The 24,230-nt window shown below is 36.7% G+C and overlaps 3 protein-coding genes across 5 annotated transcripts; 1 reads left to right on the top strand and 2 right to left on the bottom strand.

Annotated features, from left to right (window-relative positions):
• Positions 1–26: 26 nt before the first annotated feature.
• Positions 27–3,448, bottom strand: LOC128257663 (protein ABHD18). Of its 3 annotated transcripts, XM_052988760.1 has the most exons (7): positions 3,216–3,448; positions 1,893–2,160; positions 1,378–1,490; positions 1,177–1,315; positions 1,027–1,116; positions 256–965; positions 27–195 (listed from the first exon to the last, which is right to left on the bottom strand). In XM_052988760.1, the coding sequence occupies exons 1-7, from the start codon at positions 3,302–3,304 to the stop codon at positions 72–74; spliced, it is 1,533 nt and encodes a 510-aa protein (XP_052844720.1). In that variant the 5' UTR covers positions 3,305–3,448; the 3' UTR covers positions 27–71. The 3 variants fall into 3 exon arrangements, with proteins under 3 accessions (XP_052844720.1, XP_052844721.1, XP_052844722.1); XM_052988761.1 differs by lacking the exon at positions 1,893–2,160; XM_052988762.1 differs by lacking the exons at positions 1,893–2,160; positions 3,216–3,448 and adding an exon at positions 1,787–1,805.
• A 382-nt stretch (positions 3,449–3,830) lies between these two features.
• Positions 3,831–10,053, bottom strand: LOC128257438 (tyrosine-protein phosphatase 69D). The gene is given in 13 exon segments (XM_052988448.1): positions 3,831–4,175; positions 4,237–4,372; positions 4,437–4,744; positions 4,811–4,990; positions 5,061–5,171; positions 5,228–5,374; positions 5,434–6,325; positions 6,396–6,639; positions 6,697–6,945; positions 7,007–7,475; positions 7,477–8,854; positions 8,945–9,047; positions 9,733–10,053. Coding segments are annotated over 13 exon segments (4,392 nt in total). The 5' UTR covers positions 9,830–10,053; the 3' UTR covers positions 3,831–4,097.
• Positions 10,054–10,459: 406 nt separating this feature from the next.
• LOC128257207 (probable small nuclear ribonucleoprotein Sm D1) lies at positions 10,460–11,570 on the top strand. The gene is made up of 2 exons (XM_052988092.1): positions 10,460–10,597; positions 11,142–11,570. The coding sequence occupies exons 1-2, from the start codon at positions 10,584–10,586 to the stop codon at positions 11,500–11,502; spliced, it is 375 nt and encodes a 124-aa protein (XP_052844052.1). The 5' UTR covers positions 10,460–10,583; the 3' UTR covers positions 11,503–11,570.
• Positions 11,571–24,230: the final 12,660 nt, after the last annotated feature.

Raw genomic sequence — 24,230 nt, 5'->3', positions numbered from 1 at the left:
AAACCCAATTAATTAAACTCTTTGTTTATGGCAACATATTGTTTATTATATTTTAATTTTCTAGCTAATTATTACTGAATATTTTTGTCATATTTGTTTAGCAACTGCTGATAGGTTATATCACATTTCAGACTTTCGCCAACGTCATTTTCATAGATCTTCTTGGCTCTGTCAAAGGCCTCTATTATGCAGGATCTGGAAAAAAAAAATTAGTTTTACTAATAAATATCACAACAGATCCAGAAGTATACCAACCTAAAGAGTTTCTGGTGGAGAACATAGGCGCTTACATGACCAGCATCCAAATACCGTATCTCTGCTCCCGGCCATATGTCTTCGAGACTGGAACATCCCTCCCGCGGAACGTAGGCATCGTCCTTCGCACACACCGCAATTATCAGGGAGGTGTCGAACGGAACCGAAAAGTTCTTCAGGTGGGTGCACTCATCCATCATGCCACGCATGAATTGCAGGGCCTCCCGTTCCCACCAATTCGTCTTGGTAATATCTATTTTATCCGATTTGTTTTGCGAGGAAAGGGGCAGAATGAATTTCATAAGGTTTGTCAACGCTGAGCTCGATTCCTTGGAGGGTTCTTCTGTTGCGATCGCAACCTTTTCATTCAGCGTGTCCTTAATATCTATTGTTAGATTCTCAGAGTCCAGTTTTGTGCTCTTCAAAGACTTTGATAAAAATATCGAACTATCTTCTTGGGAGCAACTTCCCTGACTCTCATATTTGTCGCCACATGTATTGCTGTTTCCATGCTCCTGGATCTTTCTCGTATCACTAATGTCTTCTTTCAGTTCGTGCAGGGATTGGTTGAAGTTTTGAATAAAACTTTGACCTGCTGAAAACGCATCGTCTATCACTGTAACCATTTTGGATAGGCGTTCTCTATACTGTCCATCAGAGAAATATTGCGTTTCCAACATATCCCAATTAATGGATTGACTCATTACACCCTGGAAAACATAAAGAATAAAATTAAAACTAAATAACCTTCTATATTATAACAACCCTTACGGTGGTAAAGACAGCAGAGGCAGTGGACCAGGAAAGGCACGGCACGAGAACCAAGGGCTTTGGCCAATTTGTAGCAGCTAATGAAGCCATCTAAAAAACAAACAAATTTTTAAGAAGATAACTCTAAAGGTATCGTAAATTTTAACTTACATGTCCACCCATTGACAATCCAGTAACGCCAAGAGGACCGAAGCCATTCCTTTCACACCAGTGGAACAGGACAAGGCATTCCAGAATCAGGCACCCACCCATCACGAAGATATCAGACACATTATGCAGATTTGATCGCCTAATTAATAATATACATATATTATTATTTTACTAAATACTTAGTAAAGCAAACCGACTTACGTTTGGTTATTTGGTTTTCTCAGACCATAAAAAGGATTTTCAAGTATTATGGATCCTATATTGGCATCCTTCATGAGCGGTTTTGCTATAAAATTTCTTCGACGCCAAAAGAACTGCAAAATTAATAAAGTTTAGTAAGTGGAATCAAGTATTAAAGTTTGTTTAAATGATTGTTGAAAATGGTCCCAAACAAATATATTTCTATGGATTTCCTGAGGAATTCAACAGGGTTAAACCAAATATACTTAGATCATGAATCGAAATAATGGCCAAACAGTAGAAAATTAAAGGTGTAAATGAGAACGCAAAGGGAAACTACATAAATAACTTAGTCTTCAAATAAAATTCCCATAGAAATCAATTCAAAGATATTATGACAAAACTGAAAAGTTTTCTTTGAGGGACCCACTTTTGGCAAAATGTTGGGTAGGCCGATCGTTTGGCGTCCGGCCTCTATCGAAAGTAAACAGACATTATTTCGAGATTTGAACCACGGAAATATCGGTTTTACTCACATGATCACCAGTTCCAGCCAAATGAATGCACACCGGCTTGTGCCTTTCATTTTTCCACTTGTTCGGGATCAACAATTGAAAATGTGCCTGCTGGGATTCTTTTGGAACCACTCCGGGTAAGTGTAACTCAAGGGGGGTTTTAAATTTGCCTTGTATCAGTGTGCTTTCTGCAGAAATTTCTTTTGTCGTGATCTCCACTGGATAATCACGAGGTACGAGCTTGAAACACAAATCCCTATTGGATATTATTTTGCGGAACTGAAACAATCTAAAAAATTGTCGTAAAGCAAAGACAATTAATAAAAGTAAAGTTAATAGATGAACTCTAATGGTGTAAATAATGAAATGATGTTGCATACACAATCTAGAATAATGATAAGCAATTTTAGGGAAAAAATTGATTGAACTTCAGAAATCTTCCAATTTTAATGACAGCTTTTAGTTAGGATCGCATGTAATTTAATGAAAGCAACCTAAAAACCTTGATAAAATCAATCATTAGCAATCGGCAATTTGTTGGTTTATCCTCACTGTTGAAGAGTTTTTTTTCCCACTAACCTGAGTGTAAGAACAAAAAATTGCTGTCATATCCACTGGAAATTATCCAGTGTCCACTTGCGGAAGGGAACTGGAAAGTAAATTAACAATTGCATAGTAAAACCACTAGATAAACAATATTCTTTCCGTTCGCATAGTACTAAGATGACTTTAACATATATGCCACCTCTTTGTTGATGATAAAATATAAAATAAAATACTTTTCTGAATGTAATAACAGAATATATAACACCTGAAGTTCAATTAATTACCGAATTATATTCCAGATAGTAATTTGTTATGATTAGTAATAGTAAATGCTCATGCCATTTAATATTCCACTTTTTATTGGCCTTAATTAAAGATTATTAATATGGTGATTGCCCCGGCTATTTATAATTTTGAAAGTTATCAATAGTGAGTGAGATTAGATTTAAATTGGTAATTTTTAAGTTAGTTAACACCATAGTATGACCGTGGAGCTCTGAGAGATATTGAATATATTATTTTGCTTAACTAATGTATGAAATCGAGGGACACCGGTTGCTGAAAGTTGTCAGTGTTTATTTGAAATAAAACTACACCTAATATCATATCTTTTAAACTAAGCCAACAGGGCATACATTCTTTAACAGGCACATGCGGGAGTACAGATTCTTTTTATATAATTAAATTAGCCCCAAAGAAAAACCTGAACCAGATCAAAATTTTAATAGTATTACGTAAATTAATTGTATGGGGGAGCAACCAATTTTCATGATTATCTTATGATAATTAAACACTTACCTGCGCAAGTTTTCAGGCGTCCCCCATCCCTTCTCGAAGAACCTCGTTATCAGCATACGGCGATACAGACTATCTAGTTTACTGGGCATATTTCGAAGTTTCTTGTTTTGCCTAAATGAAAATAAACAATTCGCCCGATAGAGATGGTAAAGCCGTCTAAAGCACTATCGATAATTTTTTGGAGAAGAAACATCCATGGTGATAAGACTTGCAATTTAAAATTTTAAAATTTTTTTTTGTTTTTAAATGACTACAAATCGGATTACTTAAATAAAATAATTATATAAAAATTGGTTTTGATATTTATGTCAGGATAGTGTCACAATTTTTCGTTGACTTGGAATGGTGAAAAGTGGAACAACGGGAATTTAACTTTGTTCTTTATTTGAATTTAAAAAAAAATTGATTAAATTGCCTTCCCCGGAAATCAATTAAAAAGCTATTATGTACAATTTTCTGTTTTATAAAATATTATGGGAAAATTAAAAATATGATACAAACGCATTAAAATTATAAAGAACAATATTTAAAAAAAAATTAAACACTACCCAGCCCGAGCATAAAATCCGACTACGATTAAGAGTTCTATTCAGTCAAGCTCATAAAAAAGTACAATTCTTATTCTCAGTTTTTATTACATTGTATCTTATAAAATATGTTACTTATTTTCCTTTGGTAGTTTTATCAATACGATACGTATACACTACATTTATATTTGTATGTATATTATGTTTCGGGCAAACCTAATTCGTTAAAAAAATTACATTTGCCCTTGTAAATACTTTATTAAAAGATTTTATAAATATACAAATAATTTATCATAGCACATTATGCATTGATGTTCCAACACGTGCATTATGTACTCGTATATACATAACTAACTTAATCCAATGTTGACTCGGCTATGTGATGTAAATCTGAATAATTAATTATTGCGCGATGTAGGAACTCGTATTGTGCCTAAGGAGGAAAAAATAGGATTGATTATTATAGAGAACAGACGAATATAATGTTAACTTACGTATGAGTTGATAAGTCCCGTTCGCTGAGATCGTAATTTCCTTGTTGTGGCACAGATGTCGACACACTTTTCCAATCTAAGATGCTGGACCAAAATGCACATTGCGACGAAAATAGAACTTCGATCAGTGCCCAGGCTGGAAAATAGTTTTTTTTAATGATTAGTCCATTAATTATAAAACAAAACCTATATTTAAATACCTGCAATGAACTGTGAGTGGAGATCGACAACCAGAATTCTTGTTGTTCTTATAATGGTTGTAGGCTTGATCTACAAGTTCAATTATGCCCCGACAGACTTCAGGAACTTCTCCGTCCACGGTTGGCCAACCATTGTATTGAAACTGTGTGACTTTCAGCGTGTCATCTATTTTGCAATTCGTTACATAAAATTCGCGGCGAGTGTAATATGGACAACTTTCGCTGTGCACATATTTCACAAGTATGTGGTCGTATTGAACTTCATCATCCGCCCAATATCTCGGGCATTTTCTGGCACCATCTCCGATCTGTAAATAAATTGGAAAATTCATTTGCCACCAGAGTACCAGTGATGAAATTCAAGTAATACTTACTTCAGATATCATTACCAAGGTGGTAACACTTTGTTCTGAGATCATCCTCCAGAAATCACCAATGGTGTTCTCAAGTGGATCTTGGGCAATAATAAAGGTTTCGCTATTATCATAGCCCTCTATGAATGATGCGTTGATATAGGTCGAGTTATCCCGCATTGGAAGTGGCGTCAGTATTACCTAGAATTTCATATTTATATGGAATCACATCAAAAGACAATTAACATTAAAGTAAACCACAATTACTCACTCTGTTACGATCGTAGGGTATAATCTCTTGACTTCTGTTTTTCATATTGTTTTCCTCATTTTCGCCCACACAACACGATTTACTAATCTCATCCGCTGTGGCCAGTAGTTTCTGGATGGAATAATAATAAATACAATGTCAGGAAGTGGAGAATTCATTGTACAAACCTCAAATTCCATTTCCAATTTGCATTTACCCTCATTGGGCTTGCGCTTGAGTGACTCAATAGCAGATGTCATAGTATCAATGCAAATATCCGTGTTTCCAAAAGTTCCAGTATCTAATAAAGCCCGATAAAGGAAGATGTATTGTTTCTAGAAGATAAAAAAGAAGGTTAGCCACAGCTCAGACGTACTGATCGTTCTTTACTCACCAAAGATTGGACTAAAAAATTTCGTTGGTGCCGTAAATCACAAACTGTGTTGTAAATAGACACCGAGTCTTCTTCCTCCAGTTGTTGGATTAGGGAGTCTAAAGCCACCAGGGTTCCGGTTCTACCGACACCAGCACTACAGTGAACTAAAATTGGGCCCCTTTGCAGGGAGTAGACGGAATTGATTTGACGTATGAATTTGATGATGCCGTGTGGATGCTCCGGTGCCATAAAGTCCTTCCACGTTAAATAGTGGTATTGTGTGATTTGTCTACGGTCCTCCTCCTCGCCCACATTGGCTTTGTTTTTCGAAACGTTTAGGGTTCGTTCAATATAATCTCCAGTCTTTCGTTCTTGTGCAAATTTCACTACAATATCTCCAAACTGCTTTGTATCAAATACTTTTTCTGGCCAATATTTAGCGCACTTGGCCTTGTTATATTCCTCCAAATTGGTAAGCATCACAATTATTTCCAAATGTTGTTCCCAAATCATTCGCCAAAAATCGTCGATGGTACTTTCCATTGGACCCTGCGCACAAATAAACTTTTTCCTCTCCTTGTATCCAATTACGAAGTTAGCATTAATATAATCCGCAGTCTGTAGTCCATTTAACACAGCTAACTTTACGCGCGTTTGATCGTAAGCTTTAATATCGGGGTACCTGTTTTTGCAGGCGTTCTCTTTTAAGTCACTATTTTTAGTTGTTCGATCGCTAAAACGATTGGGCAGCATCTCATATTCCCGTAGAAATCCGTAATCGGTGTCCTTATGGCGGTTTTTATAGGCGTTCTCTAAATCTAGTCTGTGAATGGGACCGGCATCAAAACCTTTGTGATTTCCAGACGTAATAAAGTGACTGTGGTTGTGACTTCTGCGACCGAACAAAGCCCTGCTTAATAAAAATAAAAAATTGAATATTAATTGAAACATTTAAAAATTAATTAACATTAAATAGTTACCTTAAGGAATCTCTTAATGTTAAAGTATCTTCTCCCTGTAATTCGTTTTTGGTTTTTTTGTGGTGGAAAACCCACAGCACAATAAGAACGAGTATAACACCAAAAAGTACGGCTCCCGCTTTGACGCCAATATTTAGGTAGTAGTCCATATTATTTAGGGATTGAATGGGTTCCGCTTCAGTAGCCGGAGTAATTACATCAAAATATTTACTATATGCCATTAGCACATTATTTCTATCCCGAACTGTGAGAAATTTAAATTAATGGCTTATTTATTTAGAGCAGTTCAGTCACAACTTACCTATTATCTCTAGGAAACCAGTGTAATTGGAGTTAATATCTATCTCACCATCGTAAACATCTCGACTAGAATCATGGAGTGGCACATTTGGGTTGACGGAGCTTAGAATTGGATTCTCATCGCTAGTCGCCGCACTTCTTTTATCTCTTAACTTACTTTCTAAGATTTTAAGAGCTAGCTCTGTTAAATTTGCCCCTTTAATCAAGTTATCATTTATCTCAGGCAAATGCGGTACCTCAGAATCTGAATCTGCAAGAGAAAACCAGGTTAGTTACAAGGTTTACAAATATATTAAGTTTAGGTTTATTACTTGATAATGAACTTAATGGAGGTTTCTGGACGATCTCGGGTTTTCTGAGGAATGGAGTACCCTCCAAGCATTTGCGGCAAATCTCGTCATTGTCCCTGATTATATCATTGTTTTCGCTGAATCTCTGTTCGTCACCCAAAAATATTTCGGGCTTAAAGTACTTGCTACTTATCATTTCTGCAATATATGCCCTACTTCTCGTGGCATTATCGCTGTGGACTTCCTGATATGTGGCGATATTCAGCTTATCCGGCTCCGGCAATTCCTTGTTGTCATTGTTGATCCTTACTAGATTTAATCTATAGCAGCATATGGGACCGTTGCGTTCGCTGATCTTGGGTAGATACAATTTCAGGACGTACTTAGAGCCGAGGTTAACTTTTGTCCACATGGTGCGGCCAATGGTATCTGGTGTGGAGACGGGCATCAGACAACTTCCGGCAGGCCGGCTTCGCCAGTTCTTCTTGTGTACGTGTAATAGCGGATACCGTCACTGTGTAGTTTGTGTTCGGGCTAACACTTTCGTATAGGGTCTTGTGATGGGGCTCGTCGATTCTTCGAATCTTGGGTCCCCACATATCTCGGTCCACTGTGCTCATGGGGTTGCCCAGCAGGTGAATTAAATACGACACAACCTTGCCATTTGGAGTTTTGGGAACATCCCAATTAATGGAGATCGAGCTACCCCTCGTTACGTTGTCATGATGGCAGTTGATGGTCAAGTTGGTGGGTTTCGTTGCTACGCCGTCCATGGTGGTGCCATTCACGTTCTCCGACCATGGTCCGCAGGTCTTGGTTAAATCGCTGCATGCCCTTACCCTAAATTCGTAGTCTGTGGCGGTTTTGAGTTTATCAAACATGTATGGCAAGTTTCGCGAATTCTGTTGGTAAATGGCCTCCTCAATCACTTTGGGCACCTCGCCCGATTCAGAGACAATCAGTTCGTAGTATTGGATGTAATCAATTAGATCCGGCGGAGGGGGATTCCAGCCGATTGTTATAGTGGATGCAGTGCTGCCGGTGGTCTCGACTTTAGGTATAAATATGGGATCAAAACTGAGCGTGGTGATGCCTTGGGCAAACTGCGTTGACTGGCTATTGCCAATCGAGTTCTTTCCCATAATTCTTAAAAAATATGTAGTGTTCGGTTTAAAGTGGTCCAAAATATATGACGTATGGCTGCCGTTAATAATGTCCTTATAGTAGGAAAAAATAGGCGTGCCAGCCTCCTGTAGGGTGATGTAGAACTTTTCAATCGGATCGTTGCCGTCGTTGGCGGTCCAGTTTAGGTATATTTTGTTGGCACCCACAGCCTTGGCAAAATCAATGCTAACTTGTGGCACTTCCATCACGAAAAGAGTTATCTCTTTCGAGGTTATCTCAAGTGCGTTGTCGTCAAAGACCGTGCACTTAAAGGTTCCATTCTCCTTCTTGTACACCTCTGTAAATTCCAAGGTAAAATTCAAGTGCGTTTCGTTCAGCTTTGCAATGGAAGAAAAAGTGTCCAGAAACTCAAAATGACTGCCGTCTTTCAGCCACTTCAGACTTTTATTCGACGTCTCATTTTGCGGAAACATCTCAATTAAACAATGCAGCACAACATCCTGTCCGATTTTTCTCTTTATCTTGTCGGGGGTACTTTGCAAGACTTTGGATGGAAGGTATGGTTTAACCTGGAATTCAGTCGAATGGTTTTGGCCCGTTTGGGATGTGCAGGTGTAGTTTCCCGAGTCCTTTATATTAACGTGAGGAAGCGTCAGCACATTTTTATACTTGATAAAATCTTGGCTTTCGTTGGTTTCACTAACGTCATCGTTGGATTTCAAGGGATCAGTTCTGATTTTAAATCTGAAATACAAAAAATAGGTTTTAATCACAAAATAACCTTGCCAAAAAGTTTAGGGATTTTTATTAATTATTTGAGTATATGTAACTTACCTTGTATTGTTTTTGTCAATAGTTTGATTTCCCAATTTCCATACCACTGCTTCGTGTTCAGAGGTGCACTCTAGAGACACATTTTTTCCTATTACTGCCCATTCTGTAAATAATTACAATACATTTTATAAAATTATACATCACGTAATAAAAAATATGAAGCGAAAGGCGAATAAGAACAGATCAGGAAATAAATTCATCGTTACAATGGAAATTAAAAAGGTGGTTTGGGTGGTTAATGTTGGGCGGAAAGAGCCAGACATAAAAATAAAACTCCACCCAGTTCTTCGCCCATTAAAATGCCGATAGCAATCCAATGTAATTCCGGAATCAACACGTATTTCATGGCACAAATATTACAAATAGATATATTTCAGATAAACGGGTATGCAAGTACATCGTCGAGATGAATGTTCGCACAGCCATACATACATAGCTACGTCTGTATGTATGTGCATCGGGAAGTGTGTACATATGCTCGACTACTTTGTTTAGCCCCCAATTGAAATCTCACCCCATCGCCGTAATCTTTGGGCGTTACCGACATAGTTATAGAGCTACTGTATCAGGTACCCCTTCACACGATAAGTTTTACAGCTGTGAATTGATAAAACCAGTCCCGAAATATTCTCAAACGTTCATTCAAGATTGCAAAAACAAAAAAAATAACACTGCAATTTGTTGTCACCCACAAAACAATCTTGATGTACGTATGTATGTGTGTTGCATTTATGCTATCCGCATTAACTAGGTTTTAAAAATCCAGAAACTCTTATTCGAAGCTTTACCTTGTTTCACAGATCCCTGCACACATATCGCACAAAGGAGGATATATGCAAGGATTATATTTAATAGCATCGACATGCGTCGGTAGAGTAACGCCATGGCTTGCTAATTTCTCACTCCGAGCCGGATAAATACATATGTCAAAAATTATATTCGATGTCTGGATTCCGTAAAAAAGGTCTTCTATATTCGACTAATGACGCGGCGACTAAGAAACACCTTAAATTGTGTTTTTAAAAAAACCATTTAATAGAATGCAACCGCGAAGAAGTATTCATTAATCGTTATTTTCTTAATACTGGATTGTTTTTTTTTTTTTGCGATATGCGGCGTTATCGATAAGCCAGTAGAATATGTACCCTTTCTCTATTAGTTTATTAATTTGAGACAGTGGAATTGACTATATATATATATACATATATAATATTTAAGGATATTAAGAATTTAACTTTAAATAAAAATTACAAAAAAAAAAATGGTAGATTCTTAAATTTAATAAAAATAATTTGCAAAAAGAGCTTATTTTTTTGCTATAGTGGAGTGGATGTTATTGATAATTAAAAACATTTGAAATGAAAACTATTTTTTGGTAATCCTGTATTTTAGAAAAAATTACAAAGATTTTAAACTTAAAAATTATTAATATATCAATTTTGTATATATTTTTAATGTAATTTTATTTCCAATCTTTCTGTTTCAATTCCATTCTATATTCGATATATTTTTCTGCATTAAATAAGGTTGCTATCTTAGCACACGATACTTCACCACAACCATCAAAATCCAAGTAAACTGCCGGCATTGTTTGTGCGCGTTTTTTTTTGCAGAAAATCACTTAAAAACAAATTAAAACATGAAATTAGTAAGGTAGGCTACATTTCATTTACTTATTGATTTGATGTTTCTTTTGGAATCCTTGTGTTTATGTGTTTTACTCAGTTTTTGTCTGTGCAAAATGTACACATGTACGCATGTAGAAGAGCTGCTACCAGTTGTTGTATTTGTACACAATGTTTACTGTAAGATTTAATTTAATATGAAAATAATTGGAATCTAAGAATAAACTATGCAATTTTTATGTTGCATACCTAGATTTACTCTTCCAATATATTTTAAATCACATTAAGGTATTAATGGCACCATTTATTGGCGCAAGTATCTTAACTTCAGAGACGGTCCGCGAGGACCAGGCATAATAGATTCTTTAAGAAATCTTATTAGTTTGTTTATAACTAAAAATACATATTAATATGGGTTTTTAAAGCTACCTCGAATGCTACCCTTTCCAAAGAAAATTATCTCCTACTGCCGCCCAATAAGATTCAGATACTACACACAAAGCATTGTTTTAATTGAAGTTCCTTACAAAGTCAACTGCCTAGCCAATATTAATATCTTATTTATCTTTTAGATTCCTAATGAAGTTAAGTCATGAGACTGTAACTATCGAATTGAAGAACGGCACCCAGATTCATGGCACTATTACCGGTGTGGATGTGGCCATGAACACCCATCTGAAGAGCGTTCGGATGACGATCAAGAACCGGGACCCCGTCCACCTGGAGACCCTAAGCATTCGCGGCAACAACATCAGATACTTCATACTGCCGGACAGCTTGCCGCTGGAGACGCTCCTTATAGACGACACCCCGAAGTCGAAGACAAAAAAGAAGGACAGCGGCCGAGTGGGAAATCGCGGCAGGGGCAGAGGCGCCCGTGGACGAGGCGGACCAAGGGGTCGCGGAAGGGGCCGAGCTTCAGGCCGACGTTAATTTTTGTAACAGCTACACTTAATAAACAATATTCGATAAATATAGAATATACACATTCTTTGGATAAATCTCCACTGTATTCATTATGTACGATAACTTGAAAATATTGTTTCCCTTCTAGTAAAGATACTCTTTTTCGAACATACTGTGAAAATTCAATTTATATAGTAGGTCATGAGAAGTGTGTCTAGCAGATGTAGTTTTCTTTAGAATTCTATGACTTAAAATCGTTAAATAAAAGATTTAATGATGTCTACCTTGAATGAAAATTAATTTCATTTATAACTTATTAATTGGCACATATAACAAGACACTTTTAAGACTTACTTCAGATGAAGATTTATACCATTCTGTTTTTAGTTGGTTGCGAAGTTAGCAAAACTAAGAACAACAAAGCTTAAAAAAATTATTAATGCTAAATTACCGTGATAAAATTCGATTTCTCAGTTAATGGAAAATTCACTAAGGCAATTTATCTGTGGGATATAATGGAGTAAGCTTTGCCTCTAAGTCTTTACTTTAAAAAGATAAATATTAGAATGAATTCAGTCTCATTTTTTTTTTTTAAATCAAATCGTGCAAAGCGTTGGCAATTTTCCTTTGTATCTTATAAATTTATCGTTTTATTTGTAAAATTATAAACAATTCAGATAATTTAAATGAACTAAATGGAACCGATTTTATATCGAAATTCGATAGCACGGAACTAGTTTCCACTTTCTATCGCAGTAAGGGTGTGTGTATCTGCTACATTTTTGGCGCTTTCCGTTCATCGACTTTGAAAATCAAACCCTACAGCACTTTATTTTTAGGTGTTAACAAACACTAGTTAATTTTTTTTCTTATACTTAGTCTTCGATTTCGAAATGCCAGCAATTGTTCAAGCCAAAAAATGAAATGCGTTTCTATTTTTAGTTTAGAAGTCTTCTTATTTAAAAAAAAATCGACACATAAGCTTTATTTATTTAAATTTGTAAACATTTTTATAATGAGGAAACCAACTGTTTTTTTTTATAATGTTTTTTAGTGCATTTGTTGTCTTTAATCTTGAACAATTACCTTTTTTTATCTTATATTGAAAATCTTTAATCGGGAAATTTATGACTGGATTATAGCAATTTCCATGATTAATTGCAATACACGCATACATTTTTAGCCATTCCGTTTAAACTCAGTTCCTTAGATACATTATTTGAAGTTCTCTGTTGAATACCTATTTATTGCTACATTCGAATCTCAGATTTGTATTATGTTTAGGGTTAGATATGAAACTAATTAAATTCAATTAAATTCATTTACAGAAATACATTCCTCCCTTAAAAGGCTTGAAACATTTTATTGGTCATTAACACTCTCCACCAATAAGGGGTATTTAAATAAAGGGAAATTTCAGTCAACGTTTTTTTCTGGTTAAGATAGCTTAACATTGTTGAAGTTTAAAGTAAATAAACAAGTAAATAAAAATAATTTTTTTACCTATTAATTTGTAATTAAAGCAAAATATATATATATAATCTGCTCCACTTTTTCAGTTCACTTTTTAATCTCTACTTTATTTCGGATTTCCAGTCCAAGTTCTGGATTTTAAAACTAACTTTTATAAAATACAAATAAAATTTAACATTTTAAACTATTTCGACAAACTGCCATTAGCTATGCTTCTCTGATTTTTCCCGCGACTCAAAACTTTAGATTCATTCGACTAACTTACCGAAAGCTATAAAATGTTGTACCTACTTAAAAAAAATAAAAATCAGATCCTCAAATTAGCCCGCTGTAAATGTTATCGTAAAATAAATTAATGGATATTTCAAAATACTTGGGAGTTGCATTTAGCTATGTAGTATGTTAAACCACATTGTGGCAGTTAAATAATGATGCTTCGGCATGAAACAAAGCCGAATCGTAATTTAGTGTCTGTATTTCCCCATGTGAAAGTTTGTATCGCCTCCTTGTCTTTTTCACTGCGTAAACCCGAGGTCCTTAGACTAAATGAGGCAGGCCAAACAGGTTCAGTGCAAATTCATTGATGAGCAAAACATGTTTCTCCAGAAGGAACCATCAATATCAATCGAAAATGCATGCCGCGGCCTGATCAAAATAAATTATAAAACAAAAAGGGCCGCGCTCCGTATAGGGTTTGCCATAAAATGAATCGCAAAATTAACAAGATAAGCATCTTCTTAAGATAGGAGAAATAAAATCCACTGGGTACAACCAAATTAATTTTGACATAATGTCAGACAAACAAATGTTTGCACTTAAGGAGACAGTGCCTTTGTTAAGTATCTTCCTCCTGCAAGTCCAACGTTAAGTGGAATGCGTTATAATATTTGTCTAGACGTAAATACAAACATGGAGTTCCGATTTGAGTGTCCAATACGCAAGCTGAAAAAATACATAACTGTGATAAAAAATAGTATTTACTTAGAATATTTCAATATATTCGGACAGTTTAAGAGCAGAAGTGTTCTCGTTTTATTATTGTGTTAAATAATGTATTGTATTTGTGTTTTCGTTTAAGCTGCAAACACTCTAAGATTATTTAAAAAATTCAATTACTTTTTTGCTTTTTACATTCTTGTTTATGAATTATATGAATTCTTTTACTCGGTAGAGTTTTCTTAGATTTCATTCATATCTTTTTTTACCGCATCCAATTTGCCACCCAACTGAACATTATAAGCGGCCATTTTCAGCTACAAAAATGCACTGAAAAAATACTTTCACTTTTAACCAGAGTTATATGGTGTTTTATATTCAGCATAATAAAAATAAAAACCTTAAAAAACAAATACTATTTATTTTAGTCGCCTTTTATAAGTGACTTAATCTAATAATCTAAATATTGAAAAAATATAAACCATTTTCAATAAAAGTTAAATATAGGATTTTTAAGTTTAACTAAATGTAACGAATTTTGCCCAGGGTTTGGTTTATCCTAGAACCATGAACTTCCCACTGTCTGATGCTCCCCTCGTTTCATATATATTACCCTGTGCTGACGGTGTTATTTTAAATTGGTGTCATAACTCAATCGCAGGATAATTCGCAGCAGGGTATATCCATAGCGCATAAAATCGGAACGCACCCACCGATTCGCTATAAGTCGATGCTCTGGCACACGAACTGAGAAGTGAGTTTAGTGAGAAGTTGAATCGAAACCGGCTTTATTAAGGTAAACAAGGACCAACGCTCGCTGTTTATGTTTGTCTTTGCCTCACTGTCAGTGCAGTGAGTACTGACTTTGACACGTTTTCTGACTTAATTTTAGTTTATTGCTTTTTATGTGAGCGTTGTGGGATTGCTGGATGGTTGGTTCTGTGGACTGTGTGCACTGCGTATCTAGCAGGACGTCAACCGAGCCAAACCAAGTGACACGTGTTGCGGATGAGGACCATCCGCCGAAATGCACAGCGTTTAAATGCTGTGTAACTTTTCTGAGTCCTCGGTTGACTTTTCCGGGTGGCCATTTCTGGGCCGGCCTAGATCTTCGAACGTAACATTCAGTCAGCCTCCGTTCGATTTTCGAAAGGGGGTGCAAACTTCCCCGTGAACTCCACGGTTTGTTTACCATTCTCACGCATGTGACTTCCAAATGACGGATTGAAGTAGGCAAATATTTGTGAAAGAGCCGTGGTTCCCGGTGCCCTTATTAGATAACGATGATTACAGCCAGTTCGCGCACGCGTTCGACTATTGCCATTGCCATTGCCCATTGCTCGGCGATAATGTTAATTATTTCTGTAATATATTCATGGATTTGTTTTTAACTCGAACAGAGACATTTCGACGCAGCACGTGGCGCGTTTTAACATTGCGATAAGGTGGAATACAAATAAAAACGATACTAAGTTGATAACTTCAGCAAAGTTGCTTTCTTGTTTAAACTACCCTTTGTGTGGGTGATAGCTCAATAAGGAAGCTTTAATTAAATCATGAAGTGGACAAATTCGTAATTAATTATATAATATTGATTTAAAATTTCGTTAAACTGCAGGTTAATGTTTGTTTTATTTCAAAATTATAAGATGAATATTAATGTAATAATTAATTATGTGTAATATACTTAGAGAGCGAACCAAAACAAAATGACCTATAAAGTTTCCAAAGAGCTTCAATTTTAGAACAGCTTTTTTTTTGTGTAGACGGGCTTTTTTTTCTGTGAACAATTTAAAGTTTTTTTTTATAATAAAGAACTTTAAGTCATTTAATAATGGTTTTAAATGTATTGTAACACTTGTCCATAAAAACTCTAAAATTAAATTAATTCACTTCATAATTTTTTTATTAAACGGGTTAGAATTTGTTATGTCAACACTTCTGATTTTCATAAGTATCAGCAAACAAGTTTCTTAATTGCTTTCGACTTATTTTGTATTTCCCCAATTTTTAGTATTCCATAAGAAAACTTATATTTTACACATCAAACGTACAAGCATAGTATGCACATGTAAATACGAGGGCAAATACAGAGCTGACGAGGACTCTCCAGAGCTCTCCAGAGCAACAGACAGGTTTCATTAAATTAATTAGCGTTCCTTTCGCAAATACTGCCAGCTGCAGGGAAACTCACTCGGCCGTCCGGCCATCGGCCATCCCGAGTTTTGAATACGGAACGCTGCGACACGGTATACGGTAGCCACTTGATTTCACGGCGCTCTCAGACGTAAAATTATGTTTTCAGTTAAAACTCAAGACTTATGTAAACACTCGTCCAATCTCGGGCTGAACGCTATTTCAGTTTAATGAATATTTGTGCCCGTAACTGCTGGCAAATAAACATATACGGATAGTTTATCAGATGCTGTATATTTCTTTTTGATCCCACATTACATTACATTACAACATTATTCAAGCATCAAAGACTTTAATAGATTTGTAAATGCAATTTAATGTAGAGGATATCGTTTTAATTATTTATATTTTTTGATGCGGCTTAAGATATAAAATAACAAGGTATGTTATGTATATAATATATGTTTAATAGAAAAATCTTATGCCATAAGACTGTTTTTACTGATAATAAATTACTCAACTTCTGATTCTGCATCTTTCAGATACCAAAGTAACTTTTTAACGACACGAACAGAGGATGTTTAATGTGTGTTTACAAAAGGCAACCCATAAAGGGAAGCATCTATTGTGTGGAACAGCCATTGGGCAGATACTTATCTGGCAATATATTAAGACAGAGTTCGTCCTCAGCCATCCATTTGGTGCGCATCCGGTTGGTGACACTTACCCTTCGTTACCGTAATTAATTTCACTTTCAAGCCCCCGGTTCGCTTGTAAATATCTCGCCCAGACGAATTGCGACACGTGTATCAAGAAGCCGGATTTAAACACGCTGCGATCCAGCGATCCCACACCATATAGAGATGGTGTGTCCCACCCCTTAGGAAATCTTTCGGGCGGTTCCATACTGTGAGTTAATTCGTTCGATGTGGTTATGAATTAGGCACAACTCATCATTTGCAGCATCGACGGACGTTCGAAGGGGGTGGTCGTCGGTTGGCCTTAGGAAGAACAGCAACCAGACACACGATGATTGTGTTAACACCCCACTACAACCCACACCCACACCCACACCCACACCACTGCCACTGCCACTGCCACAACCTTGGATAGTAGCCCCGGGCCGCAACGGTAACAATATGGCACCCGGCACGTGTTTTAGGGCTCTCCAGCAGGGCTATTCATAACTTTCCCGAGTTGAAACTGGCACCTCGAACCCTTTTAACGCATCCGAGATCTGGCCACCACTCTGGGGGATGGGAACAATAATATTTGATTTTATGTTCGTATACCTTTCTAAGCGGCCCAGCCAGAATACTAAGTAGTAACCTTTTTCATATTGCAATAAATAATAATAATACATTTGCTTTAAACAGAGATGGAAATAAGTTAATCGAAATTTTAAGTGCAAAAAGATAAAGCTAAAACTATTAAGGGCAGTCTTTAGTACAATTTTGAAAATCCCTTAAGGTATGCATTGAAATATAGCACGAAAAATATTAAAATCACCCCTAATTCAAATTTGTAGAATTTAAAATTTAACAATTATTTTGATTCGCATAATTAATTCATAATTAAATTTATCATGCCTTTTACTAAAAAAGTAATAGTTTTTATCTTTACGTAAACGTTTTACTATTTTATTTAATCGAACTGATTATTTGGTGGGACATAAAATCGAACGATTGTTGTGGCATCAAGTGCTTAACTCAGACCCCAAAACTCATCAGTTTGCTTTCATATTTCGGCTCTGCGTGAAAAATGTTTTAATAAGGCAAACAAAAGACCGCAACATAAACATAATAATTATTTATTGTTTCTGCAATTGTAATAGGCTGAGCTGGGTCGTCCGATTGAAATCCAAATCCGCCAGCGATTCAGTATCGTGCAGAGCAGGGAAGCCGAAGTTGCAGTTCCAATGGCACAGCGGGCGCTAGTTGACTCTTGGTTGTGGATTCTGGGCACTGGATTCTGGATTCTGGACTCATCCTCATCCTCATCCCCATCCTCATGCTCATCCTCATCGGAGATCTGGTCCGCGAACATAACACAATGCTCTTTGCTCTCGGCTTGCTTATTTGTGAACTTGTTTATTTGCGGCGATCGGGCGGGCTAATCTACAGCGAATGCTGCCAGTTTGTCGTTGTCTTATTTCCCTGTCATTGCGGCTATCGACTTGGCTTGCTTTGGTTTGGTTTGGTTTGGTTTGGTAAGGTTTGCTTTTGCTTCGGAATTGTTTCGCAAGAACAAGTCCAAACATCCAAACATCCAAACAATGGCCCTGACAAGAGGGTTGCTCGCATCTCGCATCTCGCTTTTCGATTTTTTCGTTTTTAGCTTCTCGCCTGGGGCATTAGTTTGCATCCAGCGGCCAGCGGACTCCGACCCCCTGGGCAGTGGAAGCCCAGTCACATCCTCCTCTTTTTTGACTTGCTCAGATACATGCTTCCTAAGGATACATTCGACAGCTTTTTTTGACGAAGTACGAAATTGCAGCGACTTATTCCCGATCATACACTAGGACAAACGTAAACTAAGGGGTGTAATAATTTATACTTTTTTAATAAAAACATATCTTTGGTTTCAATTTTTAAGAATTAAGAAGTATCTCAAGCCTTATGATTTATTTACAATTCAGTTAATTGATTTTAAAGACTTTTTTGACACCATTCGTACAAGCATCTATGTTTGATTCAATTATATCACGTTTAGAAGAGACATACAGATATCACAAAAGCGTTTTTTTCTAATTTATCATATCATTTAATGAGTAAGATATTGCTAGGATGTCTATCAAAAGGTTTTCCCCACATAAAAATAATCCTCTTCACAATTAACTTTGAAACACTTTTCTTTTCTTCAAGTGCACACTGCCTGCTGATACTGATGAGCAATGCATTCACGCGTTCGTTTACAAAGTGCAAAATACTTCCTTTTCTGCCCAGAGAAGTGAAAAGGAATTGTGGAATAAATAAATAAATTGCAATATGGGTATCAACAATCGGCCAGAAGTCCATTATCCGCGTGACAGTTTACACTCGCTTACAGGCGAGGCACTGATGTGAATGTGAATGTGAATGGAAAGTGATTTCTAAAGAGCACTTATGGTGCATGCGTGCAAGCATGAAATGCAATAACGCTTGTAAGAGTCAATATTTTGGGTTCACGACCACCAGGATAGATACATATCCTTCAGGGACAACTGCCACACATGTTTCCTGAATGACCCGAAGAATTATTGCCAACTCATTTTCGACGGCTCGTTTTTTTTTTATCATTACTGTTTGTGGCAAACAAACAGCCTTTGAAATAATGTGAAAGATGTAACAAATACTTTTGTCCCATTTTACTTTCTCTGGATGTCCGTTTGAAATCACTTCAAGTGTCACGTATGGATGTAAGTAGGTAGTCTAAGGCATTGTAAGAAAATTGTTCTCTTTTTAAAAAGTGGCAACGTGTCAATTGTATTGTGCATTTTAAATTTTCAGTCTTCTTGACTTTAAGAAAGTTTTTTATCGCCTCAGATACACTTTAGTGCTTGTAATATTTATTAGAAACATTTGTAAATTATTTTTAAAAAAGAGTATCAATTTTGTAAAATGCTATTAAATTAATATACATATTTATATATTTTTGTTTTGCAGGGAACATCTGCAACAAAATGTACTTTACTTTCTTCAGAATAGCATAAACTGTCTAAAGTTTTATATCTGAACAGTGTATCTGTTTTAAACTGAATTGAAGTGAATAGCTATAGGGTAAGCTCTCCATACGCAAGTCTCAAAATATCGACTTACCTTCTGGCACTTCGTCGCGGCCTTCAAGCCAGCGCCAAAACCAACAAACAAATAAGAAATATGCAAATTCTGGTGTATTCCACAATGGACTAACCGTTTAAGTAATTGGATCTCCATTTGGCTCTGTTTACATTTTCGGCACCAGCATCGCCACTTTGCCGGGAACACAAAGGAGTCGGATCGAAATCCCGCTCTCCGCTCACTTCGGCATGTCCTGCGACACCGCAATTGAACATTTGGCTGCCACATTAAGTGTCCGCACAGTTTCCACCCTCGAGGAAACTCGCAAACTGGGAAACTGGGAAACTGTAGGAAAAGACTGTGGCAATGGAAACTGCGGATATGTGGGCGTTGCTTTGCAATCCAATTTTCGGATTTGATTTCATTTATATGTACTGAAGGATTAGAGAAGGCGAAGAGGACTTCGAAAAGGCCAACTAGACAATTTCATTTGTCGTCGTGTGCTTTAAAGGGGATTTTCTGCTAGCCCGAAATTGATGATGCTTTCTCATTACATTTATATTATATTACGCATTTTGGTAAAACTCCACCCCCCACTCCCCCATCCACCGGCACTCTAAACATACACAAATGTTCGCTTATGCTCCGCCAGTTTTCCGTTGAAAATGCGAACATGTGGTTCTGACAAATACACGTCTTTCCTCACTTAGATCTGGCTTACTTTACAAGTGTTTCTACTTTATGCCACACTTCATACTTTTGCTAACTATGCCGAACCGAAGGGATACAGTCTGGAAGTTTGGATAGTCTTCGGGGACTTGGGAGTGACGCGTGTCACCTGCGGAATCAGTATCCTAATGTTAGCATTTCCGTCAAATGTTAATTGCTACATAAAGGTTTGTCAGACTTGATTGTACGATGCGGCAATGTGGTGTAGAACAACCTATGCAGCTGCTACAAATCTTAGCTTGAAAGAGAGGAATTACTTTAACATACACTAGGAGTTCATTAATAATTTAGGTTTAGGTATAAAACAATGAAATTTCAAAATCATTGATCCCGAAATTTATAAAATAATCAGTAATAATTTAGGTAATGATATCGAAGTTTTGTATAAAACTAGAAATATTAAATTATTGTCATTGTCATCAATATGGAACAGCAATAAAAATTAAGTATATAATTGAGGTAACGTCTATAAACACAAATGGCTCAGTCATAAAGTGATAGAAATATGCCTTATATACATATTAGAAAACTATTTAAATAGTTAAAACGGAAAGAATGACATAATTCGTTCATTTAAAATGTTTGTTAATAAAATAGTTAAATATAATAAAGAAATTTAAAAAAATGTAAACAATTATCAAGAACATGGCCATGTGTAATCGAATTTTCATAAAAATATCTACCAACTTTAGTAACCCATGAGTATTTCAAATGGAACCATCATAAAGTGGCAAAAATATGTTTTTTGCGATTCCTAATAAATCGATGAAGTTGAGACCTTTACAAAACCATTGTCCATTTTATGGCAGAATATAAGTAACAATAAGAAAAACACTTTGTCGAAGAAAGGGAACACTCACTTATTGTGGCCATAGGTTTTGCTTGAGAGCTCAGGATTTACACACGAGGCGTTACACACACGTCCATATGCGAACGGATATATGAGTCTGAGTGGTTGTTGGAATTTTACACAACAATGATCCTTTTACTTCTCATTGAATTCCGTGAAGCATGGAAAATTTTAAACAGGATTGACTTTTTATTCAGCCGTTTGTATGTGTGTGTGTGTGTGTGTGGGAGTGTGCGGATTTTTGATGTGCTTATTAGTCCACGGTGGTGATATCCTTACGGCTTGCTGGAGATTAGGTCAATCACACCTTTTTCAGGCGTCTTGTAGACGGTCAAAGAGGATTTGGAGTGACATATCGGGCAGAATAAATAACCGGAACTTGAGCCAGCTTTATGGCCATTGGCCACCACAACGACACAACCAACGAACATTTTATAATGTACGGAATTCCACATTGCTCTTAATGTAATGCTGTAATCAAAAGAAAGCCCTTCGACACTTTAATTCGGCCATTTGATACGCCTAAATATGTACTACATAGTATAAACAGAGTGAATTGCCATCGCCACTCCCGGATTTATCTGGCAATTGTTGGTGAAACCAATGGATTTCCGGCGCAGGGAGAAAGTATTAAAAATGCAAATCATGGCGGTCGAAACAAGCGACCTTAGAACCGCCAACTAAGCCCATCTCCATCTCCATTATCCTTACTTTCCCGGATCCGGATGGAAAAGGGGGAGGTGTATATAGGCGGATGGCCATTTCCCAATTAAATGTTCCCGGGACTCGCGATTTCTTCGCCGACTGTCTATCCCATTCGGTCCTCTCGTTTGGCGGCGGCCATTCGGAGTTTCTCGAGTTAATGCGATAAATTTGCATATTTTGATTGTGTTGCGGTCAACAATGGGTTGCTCTGTGAATTAATGGGATTTTACAAGCTTATGCAAAATCCGACAAATATTTTACAATTTTAATTAAATTATGCCGGTTTCTTCGCGGCGTTTAATCCAGTCGACAGTCGGTTAGTCTGGAAAGTGTCAACAGCGTATAGGAGGGCATTAAAACATTGTTTCGGACGCCCACGGCCCACGTGGAGTGCGCTCCTGGCCACGCCCCCACATCATTGGAAAAACCACATCAAGGCCGGCGAAAATTCAATTTCCATATGGAAATTGCTACCGAATCGCGATACCCGCCCGCCACCGAACGCTTTAATGAGCCTTCAGCCGTCCGGCGAAATTGTGAGTATTATGAACCAAAATGCCCCGCGGCCATGAGTGCATGTGCATCCAGTAATGCCAAATTGGCACTTTTCCAGATAGTTGCATTCACTTTTTGGCATCCGGTTTGGCGGAAAAACAGTCTAAGCAAGTGCTTAAGACCTATCAAAAATGTACCGCCAAATCCTCGACAAACTTAAACGTTTGGTTAAAAAATGTTTACTATTGGTGACTACATTTTTTAGATATTGGAATTGTTTAATCTGGGTATAATTGTACACAATTATTATAATATACCATATATTATATTCATTTATTTATATTAAATAACATTTTTAAACATTTTAAAAATACTTTTGTAAGTTTGATTTATAAAATGAATTGATTCATTAATTTTTAAAAATTTTGCAGGCATAGGCAGATTAAAAAGTTGCGGGTCTTAGAAAATATTCTAAACATTATTCAAAGTGTTTTTTAGGCTGAGCAGAATTCTCTATGTGAAGACAATTTATGGGTAATATGTATAAAAGTCTTGAATTGAAAATATTAATTATCCTGACAATGCGTTTAAAAATCTTGAATTATAATTTTTAAAATGGCATGGTGTTTCTGGTCCTGTACCTGGTTCTTTAACCATTTTCTGTTATTATTTTTAAGTCCCTGGCATCACTGATGTGCATCCGCAGGCTCCACCCACCGCTCCACACCGCCCCGCACCACATTTTGCGCACACCTGTCGGTGGTGCAGCATCCTGGCGGCAATGGGCTGGGTGTATTTGCGGCAACGTCAACACATGTTTTGTATTATCCCCGGGGCTGTGGACTCCGCCAGTTGCAAAGTTGCCCACACCCACCGTTTTTTTTGAATACCCAGAGGCAACCGAGGATGTAACATCATTGGGCTGCGGGCATAACAATGCGAATGTGAATGGGAATGTGTCACACAGGGCGCCGAATTTGGTTACCGTCTGGTGGAGACTCTGCTGGATCAGATGAAACTTCCGGCCAACTACAGAAGTTAGTTGGCCGGCAAAAAGGGATTATCTGACGTCACGTGTCCCCGGCCTAATCGAACCGCACAAATGTACTAATTAGCTAGGAAAACGTATTTTCCGGCATAAACATACAATTTGCAAAAACAGCAACCGGCTGAAGGGCATGGCATGCATAATAAGCTACACATTTCGGTCACAATAGCACGTGCCGACACAATTTGAACACGTTTTCGGCGCAAGTACCCAAATTATTTTGGAACAATATTTGGCCTACTATTTGTAATGGATCTAAGCATTTTTATTCTCTTACATAACGTTAATTTGCCGCCTTGTTTGCCTTTTAATGTTGTGAATAAATTACTTTCCTAAGCTGAACAACTCATAAATGTAGAAAATAAAGCTTTATAAGGACATGCTTGAGGACCAAGAAAAAATGTCAAGAAATTTGTTGAAATGTTTTGAACAAAAAACTGTACTCTGATATAAAACCCCAATAGCTTAAAAGATTTATAAATATTTAATTTAATATGTTTTTATATATTGGTCCTAATGAAAATAATGTGCATCAACCTTTTAGTAGTTTTTTTCCCAATAACAACCCTAATCGTTTTATAAATAGGTAGTTACTTTCGCATTTTTTACGTGTTAACGCAAATTT

This window comes from Drosophila gunungcola (genome assembly GCF_025200985.1).
Source record: "Drosophila gunungcola strain Sukarami chromosome 3L unlocalized genomic scaffold, Dgunungcola_SK_2 000002F, whole genome shotgun sequence".
NCBI lineage: Eukaryota > Metazoa > Arthropoda > Insecta > Diptera > Drosophilidae > Drosophila > Drosophila gunungcola.
The sequence above is the reverse complement of the archived record's forward strand: the minus strand, read 5'-3'. Positions and strand labels throughout refer to the sequence as shown.